At 40.7% G+C, this 13019-nt stretch overlaps 1 protein-coding gene across 3 annotated transcripts in view; it reads left to right on the plus strand.

Annotated features, from left to right (window-relative positions):
• The window catches only part of LOC126183567 (trafficking protein particle complex subunit 10), a 150322-nt gene that overhangs the window by 38899 nt on the left and 98404 nt on the right, over nt 1-13019 (plus strand). For all 3 annotated transcript variants that reach the window (XM_049925645.1, XM_049925646.1, XM_049925647.1), the window contains one exon: nt 3531-3637. In XM_049925645.1, coding sequence (XP_049781602.1) covers nt 3531-3637 — 107 coding nt within the window. The remainder of the gene's footprint in view (nt 1-3530; nt 3638-13019) is intronic.

Genomic DNA, 13019 nt, shown 5'->3' on the forward strand with positions numbered 1-13019 from the left:
GTTGATTCTGAGTGGTGACGTCTGAAATGTTTTCCTCAGTCATCCATAAGAAAACCATGCGGTTTCAACACTAGCTGTTCTGGTTCAGACCTCTATCGCAGAGGTATCAGAACAAGGAGTAAAATGTGGGTAACGACCTTCTCATCATGTGGTATGCCCCAGTGGCATTGGGCAGAATTGTGGTACAATTTGGTGCCAATGTGACATCACTAACACACCTTAGAGCTCACATGAATTTCTGAGCTGTGGCCATTTCATCACGTGTCAACACCTTGCTGTTTTAAAGTGTTGCTGAGTCTGAGGGTGACGTTGCTGGACACCACACTTTTACACCACGAAAGAGGGAGATTGTAGCCACCTTTCAGACGAATTTCAAACTTATGCATTACAATAGGAAGCAGTTACAGGATTTTGATCAAGTGGTCCATCTATTGTGTTTCACAGTGCCTTATTGCATTATGTGTGCGTTAATTAATTAATCTTGAATAATAATGTTTCCTTTTCTATGATCACAAGATTGTAAGTTTTCTTTTTTAAGCATTCGTTCATGTTTTTGTCGGTTCGAAAATGATTTCATAGAATGCAATTGATAGTCTCTTAGCTACTTCTGGGGGAAAAAAAAATAATAATAATAAATATTCTTTTACACAGTTGCTTTTACCAGCAACATTTGATTCTGGGGTGTGATACCCTATGTGTCTGTTGATACAGTAGTGTGTACAAAATGCATTTTTTTTTTTTTTTTTTTTTTTTTTTTTTTTTTTTTTTTTTTGAACAGTTTGATTTTTGCTTTTGAGATTGTGATTAGCAAATGCTTGATGTGTTAGGACGGTGTTAAGTACACCCTTCCTTAGTTTCATATAAAAATGGGAATTTTGTTTGGTTATACTTTGTGAAAATTTTCTCCATCCTACACTTCATTGCCTCATATCAGTAAATCCAAGAATTTTTGTGACTTGAATTTTTTAAAGTACTGTGTTTGAAATTAATGAATGTGAGATCATTTTGCTATTTTTCCAACAGATATAGTGTAATGAAAAATCTTTTCTCTGTGTGAAAGTGGGCCTTCTATAACTGCATAAATAATGGCAGGTTGTTCAATGTAAATTAGCTTAGTGTGGCAGCACATGGAAAAAAAGGGCTTATCTTGGGAAAAATTTGATTGTATCCCTGTCTTTTGGGAACCATGGCAGTCTCAAAGCTCATCATAATACTTTCAAGTACTAGGAAAGGCTCTTTGGAAGATAGACTATTCACACTTTAACTCTTGCTCGATTGCCATGGAAAGGAATTGTGTTTTAATGGACTGAGAACCATCAGTTAGTTGTATTTTGACAGGCTACATGCCTGTTGATAGTGAAACAGTAGTCAGTTTTTCAGTGGGGCTGCTACACCTTTCACCTGATTACAGGGAGTGTGGGCTATTGCCATGGAGTGAAGTGGTACTAAAGAGGTACCTCAGTTAACATGTAACTTTTAGAATTTTTATTGCACTTGGTCGTATTTGATTTACTAAAAAATGAAACTTTGTGTCTACTGCTTCCGTTTATCCTGTTAAGAGAGAGGAAAAAAAAAAAAAAAAAATTTGTTCTGTTTTCAAGTTTGTAAAACTCTGCCACTAGATGTTGATTTCCACATGCAAACTGAATTACTCACACAGCAAGAGCAACCTATGTTCTTTCATTGAAACTTCAGTTTTAAATTTCGTGGCTTGTTCTGTGAGAGGAGGAGAAACATTGAAGGAACTACCTAAGTTTAAAGAGCATTAAATGTGAGGAAAACATGTGCTACATTCTACATGGGCCCTAAATTGATGCCCTCTTCATTGTTGTAGCTTCTGCTGCCATGAACTTGCAAGAAATTAACAGTTGAGGATGATACCCTTCTGGTTTAAAACAATTCAGCATTCTGAACTTCCGTGAACTTATTGTGACACCATGGAAAATATATCTTATATCGTGGACTGTGGTATGAAAAATCTAAAAACAGTTAATGTCATGTTGCGAAAGACTGCCCCTTTAATATTAACTCCAACATTACAGACTTATCTGAACGTATTTTGTTACTACCATATTAATATGGGGGTTATGCACTACTTACATGTAGTATTCTTAATTATTGATGTTTCACCATATGATAAATAAATGTCATGTGACGAGGGCCTCCTGTTGGGTAGACTGTTCGCCGGGTGCAAGTCTTTCGATTTGAGGCCACTATGCCAACTTGCATGTCGATGGGATGAAATGATGATGATTAGGACAACACAACACCCAGTCCCTGAGTGGAGAAAATCTCCGACCCATCTGGGAATCGAACCTGAGCCCTTAGGATTGACAGTGTAGCACGTAAAAGCCAAACAAATTCATAAAAATTAAAGCTTCCTCTAGTTTTTAGAAGAGTGTTTCCATCTGTTGTAAAGATAGCCTTTTCAAAGATCCATTTATCCGAAACCAAGCCTAAAAATATTACCACCAGTGCATGTGCTTGCCAGGGCAGTTACAGAAGTGTGCTTCTCAGTATGTCAGCCATTTCCTATTAACCATTACCTGAGGCAACAGAGTTAAGTATTTGTCACCTCATCATGTCCTTGTAGTGAATTGGTTGGTAGTTCACCATCTCTGGTGGAGAAAAACTCAACAGACAACAAAAATTGAAAAAGAGTAAATACAAAGCTGCTGGTAAACCTTTTGGGATGTGAGGTTATGGTCCAAGAAACTCTTCCGTTCCCAACATTTCATCCAGGACATCTTCAGAGGCACTTCTCTGCTGAGTCTTGCCGACTGACTGGTTGGACGTCCAAGAGAGACATATATACTGTAAGAAAAGGGGCCTGGTCGAAGTAACACACGATGAGCAGAGATAATCCTTGTCAAAGATAAAACTTAATTTTTGATTGTCATCTTGTTAAAGATAAAATTGTCTAGCGATTCTGCAGAGCTACTGTCCATATGTCACTAAATTTAATTGACTCCTCTTTTCTATTAAAATTATCCTTATGCTTATAAATTTCAATGGCTTCTCTACATAGCCGTGGATAATAATTTGATGTTGTAGTCCTGGATGAAATGTCAGGAACGGAAGAGATTCTTGGACCACGACCTCACAGCCTGAAAGCTTTACCAGCAGCTATGTCATCCAGTCGTGAAAGCCTTAATTTTATGAGTAAATACAAAGCCAACATGAACTTCGTTAAACTGTCGACAGTCACATTCATCTGAGGATAGAAGGGAATGTTCTACCCCCCCCCCCCCCCATCCCCTGCCCCCCAGTCTCTCTCTCTCTCTCTCTCTCTCTCTCTCTCTCTCTCTCTCTCTCTCTCTCACACCCACACACACACACACACACACACACACACACACACACACACCTGTCCTGCATTTCTCCTTTCTCGGTCACATGGTTCTCACTTTACTTTGATGGAATAAAAAAATGGATTGTGAGATATACAATTAGCATTCTTCAACTTTTATCTCATAGTAACAGTGTGATTACAGTTCCTCTTAAATTTCATTTTTTTCTTTTTTTTCCAGGTTTATCAGAACCTGTGCAAAAATTGCAGGTGCAAAAGATCTGAATTGTCAGACCAGAATATTCTATTTTGATGAAATGATGAGTGCGCTTATAAAATTTAGTAGTGGTAAGCAACAGATTTTTTTGCATTATTATTCTTTCTTGCAACACATGGTATAAAAAAGGGAACTAACTCTAATTATGCATGAATAATCAGCTTGAGAGAATGGAAAATGTAACAGCATGCTAGTGTAAACTATTGAAGAAGAGTTCGCCTAATTTACTTTTGCATTATACTTGTTTTTGAAGTGTTTTGTAAGCTGTGAAAGTTATTAGTTGCTGTTCTGACAATGCTTTTCCAGGTTGTCCTGTTTTGGCATTTAATTTCCCATCTAGGATTGTTATTTATTATCTTACGTCAAATAGTCTGTCTAGCAAGAGATGTTCATCCTGAGGGTATTCTGTATGCATGTGATGGGTTTTTCTTTCTTCCTGAGCTTGAAGTACCCTTGCAATCCAATGATGTCTCCTAGCTTTAATGTTGGGTGCGATTTGTGCCACTTCACATAAACTGTAGACTTGAGTGTTTGTTAGTTTTCTCAGTTCTGTTGTGATTTGATGTTGGATTCCTCCAAATAGCTTTCTCAAAATATTACTTCCAAATATTGTTGGTTTTACTTCTTTCAAATTTGTTAATGTCCAATTCTCATTGGCATATTTTAGAACAGGTATGCTAAGAGTTTTACGTATTTGTTTGGTTCTCTTTCTAGAGATCAGGCTGCTGCTTATTATGCCCAGCAGTGCAAGATAACAGCTATATGTCTCCAACAAAATGTTCTCAGTTTACAAGGAGTGTCATTTTGAGTAAAACACTAGAGCTTTCGATAGCTGTCTCCACCGTCATCATCAGGAGTGAAAGTCACTAACTACCTGGGCTGGCAAAGTGTTGTGTTTATGTAGACGCAATGGCAGCTTTTCCTTATATTTTCAAAATTGATACTGTTCATTCCTGTTCCCAATACAAACTGATTTGAGCATATGATGATTCAATATGCTATCCAGTCAGTCTTTCAATTATGTTGTGTGAAACAGGGATATTATATAATGTATGTTGCCATTAGAGGTATAGAGAAACTGAACTCATCGGTTAAAATATTGGTCATTGTTACAAAGCCTATAGAGGTATTCCTAATGATAATCTTGTCTCATGCTTTGTGGATTTCTGTGGTTGCTGTTGACAGTGGTCAAAGGCATGACATGAGAATTTGGAGCTGGTATTCAAAAACTCCCTATGGAGTTTCAAATTGTTCAGCAGAATAAATTTAGTGTTTACGTAATGCCTATAACAAATTTTATCCATTTTGATGCAAATTCAGTGCCTGCAGTAAAGGAAGGCCCACTATCAGTCCCAACAAGATAATTTTGTATATTCAGAGTGTGTCCAAAAGGAATATTTAGTGAGGTGACTTTATACAGCTGTCAGATACTTGAACTGCATTTTGGCTATTAGCTGTATGGATTATTATTTTTATTTGCTGGCTTCAGCCCTAGTGACCATCATCACAGGAAGACTTTCAACAAAAATGAAATATGTAATGTACGCACAAGATAAAGTAAATAGGTTAACAAGTATGTGAGATAATTATATGAAAGTACTAACAAAAGCAGTAAAACAGATGGAGAAGCACTTGATCTTTCCTGTAGATGAATTGAAAGCCACAAGGTGTTTACTTAACCATATGTAGTATATCATGACTCGAACAGCATATGAAATTGGCCCCACTACAGTTCACAACTGTGTATGAAAGATAAAGCTGAAATACTGACCACAGTTAAACAGAGACTGTCAATTAACACATTAAGAACTTTCAAGAATACAATGTGAATATGTTGTATCACATTCAATGTACGTTACATACAAAGACCTACACTGCCAGCAATCAAAGAGGTGGAAGAAAATACACATATGTCTGAGAAGTATATTACAATGTATCAGTGTTGTATACAGTATGAAGACACAGTTTTTGTGGAAACACAATGAAAATATCACTCAAAGTGTATTGCTTATGAATAATGGGATACCTAAAGTGTAATATTGTAACTTACGTCCTATACGTACAAATGTTTTAGTTTGAAAAATATTTGTTTTTGATGTTGTACGGACCTGATGTGTAAATCATCCATGTACCAAGGTTTAGGCTATTGATTTTCATGATTTCACTGACTAGTGCCAGATCTCTAGGTATGCAATAACTGATAAGTGTCTGTGTTTTAGGTTGTATGATGATACAATTTCAAATTTTTGTTATTGGTCAACATTGTTCCTTTAGATAATATCATACATATGCTCCTGTATTGTCCAATACCACCCTGGCAACATTGTAATTTAGAAATTATAGAGAACTTCACTATAGTTCTAAACTTGAGTGAGTAGGTTTCTGATGTTTTACCATTAGTTCTATGGCCTTCAATGAGGAAGAAGCATGTAGGCCAAACTATGACACTGTTAAACTTGACAGTTGCTTAGCTGTTCTTTATACTTACGAGGAAATAGTGCTCAACATGTAGGTCAGTGGTGCCGGAGGTTTGTCATTATTAACACCTAGCTTAAGTGATATAGTATCCATTATTTAAATGGTTGCTACCTGAGATTCAGGTTCATACTACAATAGAATCTTTGATAGTTTCTTTGTCTGCATAGTTCATGCTGCTACATTTAAAGTGAACATGTCGTTCTGATGTTTCTATACAAGTTTTTGTCATTGTACAAATGTACCAATATTTACTGAACAGAGAAATTTGTATTCTTGACATTGCCAATTGTTATTGTCAGCGAATGTAGTGAAATAATACTAATAGTATGAGACAGCTGCTTCAGAAACATATACGGCAGTTCATACTTATTGATTATCTTATGTTGTCCATGATTTTTGTCATCGGTATACTTATGTTATGTTAGTAATGTTTGTAATTTAAATGATTGCTGCCCAGTACCTAGGTTGTATCATTACTGATTGACACTTGATGTAAAAGTTGTATAATACACTCCTGGAAATGGAAAAAAGAACACATTGACACTGGTGTGTCAGACCCACCATACTTGCTCCGGACACTGCGAGAGGGCTGTACAAGCAATGATCACACGCATGGCACAGCGGACACACCAGGAACCGCGGTGTTGGCCGTCGAATGGCGCTAGCTGCGCAGCATTTGTGCACCGCCGCCGTCAGTGTCAGCCAGTTTGCCGTGGCATACGGAGCTCCATCGCAGTCTTTAACACTGGTAGCATGCCGCGACAGCGTGGACGTGCACCGTATGTGCAGTTGACGGACTTTGAGCGAGGGCGTATAGTGGGCATGCGGGAGGCCGGGTGGACGTACCGCCGAATTGCTCAACACGTGGGGCGTGAGGTCTCCACAGTACATCGATGTTGTCGCCAGTGGTCGGCGGAAGGTGCACGTGCCCGTCGACCTGGGACCGGACCGCAGCAATGCACGGATGCACGCCAAGACCGTAGGATCCTACGCAGTGCCATAGGGGACCGCACCGCCACTTCCCAGCAAATTAGGGACACTGTTGCTCCTGGGGTATCGGCGAGGACCATTCGCAACCGTCTCCATGAAGCTGGGCTACGGTCCCGCACACCGTTAGGCCGTCTTCCGCTCACGCCCCAACATCGTGCAGCCCGCCTCCAGTGGTGTCGCGACAGGCGTGAATGGAGGGACGAATGGAGACATGTCGTCTTCAGCGATGAGTCACTTCTACCTTGGTGCCAATGATGGTCGTATGCCTGTTTGGCGCCGTGCAGGTGAGCGCCACAATCAGGACTGCATACGACCGAGGCACACAGGGCCAACACCCGGCATCATTGTGTGGGGAGCGATCTCCTACACTGGCCGTACACCACTGGTGATCGTCGAGGGGACATTGAATAGTGCACGGTACATCCAAACCGTCATCGAACCCATCGTTCTACCATTCCTAGACCGGCAAGGGAACTTGCTGTTCCAACAGGACAATGCACGTCCGCATGTATCCCGTGCCACCCAACGTGCTCTAGAAGGTGTAAGTCAACTACCCTGGCCAGCAAGATCTCCGGATCTGTCCCCCATTGAGCATGTTTGGGACTGGATGAAGCGTCGTCTCACGCGGTCTGCACGTCCAGCACGAACGCTGGTCCAACTGAGGCGCCAGGTGGAAATGGCATGGCAAGCCGTTCCACAGGACTACATCCAGCATCTCTACGATCGTCTCCATGGGAGAATAGCAGCCTGCATTGCTGCGAAAGGTGGATATACACTGTCCTAGTGCCGACATTGTGCATGCTCTGTTGCCTGTGTCTATGTGCCTGTGGTTCTGTCAGTGTGATCATGTGATGTATCTGACCCCAGGAATGTGTCAATAAAGTTTCCCCTTCCTGGGACAATGAATTCACGGTGTTCTTATTTCAATTTCCAGGAGTGTATTACAATTGGAATCTGTTGCCGTTTATCTGCATAATGCCCTTTCAGAAATTAATAGATATTTGTTCATGTAACTTTATACATTGTATTATACACAATATATGATTAAATTATCTTGTACTAATGAGTGTACAAAACTCTGTGTACTTAATTCTGACATAACCTTGTAGTTGCAAGTATTATAAATGATGTATTTTCATGATGTGTCTTACTGATAACTAACAGATTTATTGCTAAGGTATTGACTGGAAATTTATGATTTACAAAACATTCGAGTCCTGTTGTTGGATCTATGGCTGTATGGAATGTAAGTTAGTACATTACTCTTCAGATATCCCATTACTCATAAGTACTAATTTTTGAGTGATATTTTCATTATGTTTCCATGAATACTCTGCCTCTACACACTGTTGACAACACTTACACATTCTAATATTATCTTCTAAGGTATATGTATATCATTTCCACTTTTCTGGTCACTGACAGTGTCTCTCTCTGTATATAACTTTAATCAAATATGATATGGTGTACTTCGCATTGTATTCTCCGAAGTTCTTACATATGTACTTGTACATTGATGGTCTCTATTTAACGGTGATCAGTTCTCACACTATTTCTTTCATACTCAGTTGTGAGTTATAGTGAGGGAATTGTTTTGCTGCTTTGAGTTGTGATATATGACATGTGGTTAATTAAACATCATGTAACATTGAGGACTTTGTCTTCATCTAAATGAAAGATAAATTGCTTGTACATCTAATGTATTTCCTGTGATGATGGTTGCTAGGGCCAAGACTGGTAAAGAATAAAGAATAATTTATACATCTTACAGTTAAAAGGAAGTTCTTCCTCTGCAAGGGTCATCACACTTAATTTTGTTGTGTTATTGAACTGACTGCTGAACAGGTACCAATGCCTTTCTTTAAAGGTTTGCCATATAATGTATTTTTCTGTTTAACTCTGTGTATGCACTGTTGGGTAGCTGAATATTTTTATTTTACATGTTTAAATTTTTTAAAGTTCTGCTAGTCAAGCTCAAAATAGAGAAGACTAGCTCTGTGCTGGTGTGCCAATTGCAGTGTCATCAAGACATACCACCAGTGCAGCAGACATCAGGGCATGAAGAAAGCCTTCGAGTGAGGAAAGCAGAAACAGAAAGACCCAAGCTCGGTGCCCCAACATAATTACTGAATTATCACAGCTAGGAAAGAGGCACTGATGGGACCGATAAATAAGGGCAAATGCGTTCATACACCCAGAGTCACCATGCCCTAGGTGCAGGCTCGGCCCTTCAAGTAATGAGAATTTTGGAGCTCAAAGACATCTCCAATCATGCTGCCATTTTTTTCTGTGTCACTAGGACCAGATAAAACGACGATCTGTTGAGTTTCAGTGAAAACAAGACAAGCTGATTGATGATGGTCTGCCTGCTACACACTAGCTTAGTGCAACACCGATACGCAGCCAACCTGATACCTATCACAGCCGTGGTCTGCTGTTACTGCCTACTGGGACATTGCAGATGCGGAGAAGACTGATGTGCTGCCAACCTTTACCCCCATATGCCGCCGCCCCCCGCCTCCACCCCCTCCAGCGCAGCAGGTGGCAATGGCTCACATCTCCCTGATGAGGCATCTTTGAGGAACATGCTTGCATCTGGCTGCCGATTGCTGCCCTGAAGACACTCTATGATTCAGTAAAGTCAACATAAGAAAGAAATCTTACTGCAGATACCACTGTCACTGATGCGTCCAGGCATGAACTGGAGCACTCGTCCAAACTCTGTGCCCGGCCTCCTGCACACAACGCAGCTTTCCAAGTTGCATCAGCACCCAAAACTTCTAACAGTGCAGTGAAGACCAGCTTTTTACATGAGCCTGTTCTGTTGAAACTACATACCATGTAGTTTCCCTTCTTTGATGAGAATATTGCACAATAGTTAGCAAACCACCAAACGTGATTAACCTGGTCATGTAGTGTATGTACAGTTAGTGTGGTTCTGACTGTAAAATGTATTGACAATTTAAAAAAAAATTGCTGTAGTTCATGGAGTACTACATGCTTCTTCTGGACGTCCGGTTCAGAAGATTAGGTGAGAGCAAACTGTTCAGTAGCTCAGAAAATGAGAAGTTAGAAGTGTAGTGTATCAAAAAGCTCGGACAATTTATAAATTTCAAGTAAAATGTTTGATGTGGATATGGGTGACAATGAATTACATTGTTTATTTGGGTGTAGCTAGTAACCTATAAAATGTCAGAAGTTGTGCAATTTCAGAACCATTCCTAATACAATAGAACCTAATAAGTGACATTAAATTATTATTTCTGTGCTTTTAAAAATGCTCCTGTTGTCTAATCCCATTATTGAGAAATACTAGTAAATGTACCTACCAGTAAAACCTTTCCTCGTGTATTTTGCAGTTTCAGAAACAATCACAGTCATGCTTTGTTTCCAGATACGAAATTATTTGTGCAGGCAGCGAAAGACGCCCCCAGAGGCTGATCAGAAAGCCTCCTCGGTGCGTCTGACAAACAGGTTTCAGGTGCTGTCTCTGGCTGAGCCAGATGCAGCAGCCTGACCTGTTTCAGAGGATGATTCTCAGCCTTCAAGGTCCGTGCAATCACAGAGGGTGGGCTTATTGGTAGTTAGGAGCTCCAATGTCAGGTGCATAATGGGGCCCCTTAGGGATATGGCGGCTAAGGAGGGGAAGAAATCCAGTGTGCACTCGGTGTGCATTCCGGGTGGAGTCATTCCTGATGTGGAAAGGGTCCTTCTGGATGCCATGAAGAGCACAGGGTGCAGCCAGCTGCAGGTGGTGGCACATGTTGGCACTAATGACGTGTGTTGCTTTGGATCTGAGGAAATTATCTCTGGATTCCAGCAGCTATCTGATTTGGTGAAGACTGCCGGTCTTGCTTACGAGATGAAGGCAGAGCTCACCATCTGCAGCATCGTCGACAGAACCGACTGCGGACATTTGGTGCAGAGCCGGGTGGAGGGTCTGAATCAGAGGCTCAGACGGTTTTGCGACCATGTTGGCTGCAGATTCCTTGACTTGCGCCATAGGGTGGTGAGGTTTCGGGTTCCGCTGAATAGGTCAGGAGTTCACTACACTCAGCTGGCGGCTACACGGGTAGCGGAGACTGTGTGGCGTGGACTGGGCAGTTTTTTAGGTTAGAAGGCCGCGGGAAAGTACGGGGTGGGCTGCAATCTCAAAGGGTGCATAGCAAATACAGGATGTGCTTGGATCAAGAAACAGTCGGAATTGTAGTTGTAAATTGTTGTAGTTTTTGCTGGGAAAGTCCCTGAGCTTCAAGCGCTAATAGAAAGCACAGAAGCTGAAATCGTTACAGGTACAGAAAGCTGGCTAAAGCCTGAAATAAGTTCTGCGGAAATTTTTACAAAGTCTCAGACGATGTTCAGGAAAGATAGATTACCGTATTTACTCGAATCTAAGCCGCACTTTTTTTCCGGTTTTTGTAATCCAAAAAACCGCCTGCGGCTTAGAATCGAGTGCAAAGAAAGTGGAAGTTCTGAAAAATGTTTGTAGGTGCCGCCACAACTAACTTCTGCCGTCGAATATATGTAGCACTACACAGACATGCTTTGTAGGCACAAAGATAAATACTGGCGTCAGTAAATAAATTTAAAAAAAGGTGGAAGACGAGCTTTTTTTTCTCCGCCCCGAGTTTCGACCACTGCATTTTCATACATTATCCAACGAAGTAAATACAAATTCCGTATTGTTCATCTTCGAATGTAGCAGAATTTCAATGTACTACGAAAATCCGACTGGCAAGACTGTTTGGGATGTTTTTCAATATGGCCAACTCTACCTATAACAGAGAAAACGGCACTTATCAGATCAAACAAAATAGCAATCGATTCAAACCAGACGAAACACGTGAAAAAGGAAGGGTACCCGTATAAATACGGACGGAGCGCCTGACGCATAGCAATGGCTACCTGGTAAAGCTTACGACTCGAACCAAACTACTGTAGCTGTATCGTCATTCATTCGACCTAAATTGTGTCTCATATTACAATGTACCAACTTTGTTTCGATTTGGAGGTGCGGCCTAAAACTTTTCTCTCCCCTTGAATTTCGAGTCTCAAATTTCAGGTGCGGCTTAGATTCGGGAAATCTTTTTTTCCTTTGTTTCGAGTCTCATTTTTCAGGTGCGGCTTAGATTCGAGTGCGGCTTAGATTCGGGTAAATACGGTAGGCAGAAATGGTGGTGGAGTGTTTGTGTCAGTCAGTAGTGGTTTATCTTGTAGTGAAGTCGAAGTAGATACTCCGTGCGAATTGATATGGGCGGAGGTTATACTTAACAGCTGAACTAAGTTAATAATTGGCTCCTTCTACCGACCCCCAGACTCCGATGATAGAGTTGCTGAACAGTTCAGAGAAAATTTGAGTCTCGTAGTTGGTGGGGACTTCAACCTTCCCTCGATATGTTGGCAAAAATACTTGTTCAAAACCGGTGGTAGGCAGAAAACATCTTCTGAGATTGTCCTAAATGCTTTCTCTGAAAATTATTTCAAGCAGTTTGTCCTCGAACCCACGCGAATTGTAAATGGTTGCGAAAACACACTTGACCTCTTAGCCACAAACAATCCAGAGCTAATAGAGAGCATCATGAATGATACAGGGATTTGTGATCACAAGGTCATTATAGCTAGGCTCAATACTGTTTCTTCCAAATCCACCAGAAACGAACGCAAAATAATTTTATTTAAAAAAGCGGATAAAGTGTCACTAGAAGCCTTCCTAAGAGACAATCTCCATTCCTTCCGAACTGACTATGCAAATGTAGATGAGATGTGGCTCAAATTCAAAGATATAGTAGCAACAGCAATTGAGAGATTCATACCTCATAAATTGGTAAGAGATGGAACTGATCCCCCATGGTACACAAAACCGGTCCGAACGCTGTTGCAGAGGCAACGGAAAAAGCATGCGAAGTTCAGGAGAACGCGAAATCCCGAAGATTGGCTAAAATTTACAGACACGCGAAATTTGGCACGGACTTCAATGCAAGATGC

This window comes from Schistocerca cancellata, chromosome 4, assembly GCF_023864275.1.
Source record: "Schistocerca cancellata isolate TAMUIC-IGC-003103 chromosome 4, iqSchCanc2.1, whole genome shotgun sequence".
In the NCBI taxonomy this organism is placed as follows: Eukaryota; Metazoa; Arthropoda; class Insecta; order Orthoptera; family Acrididae; genus Schistocerca; species Schistocerca cancellata.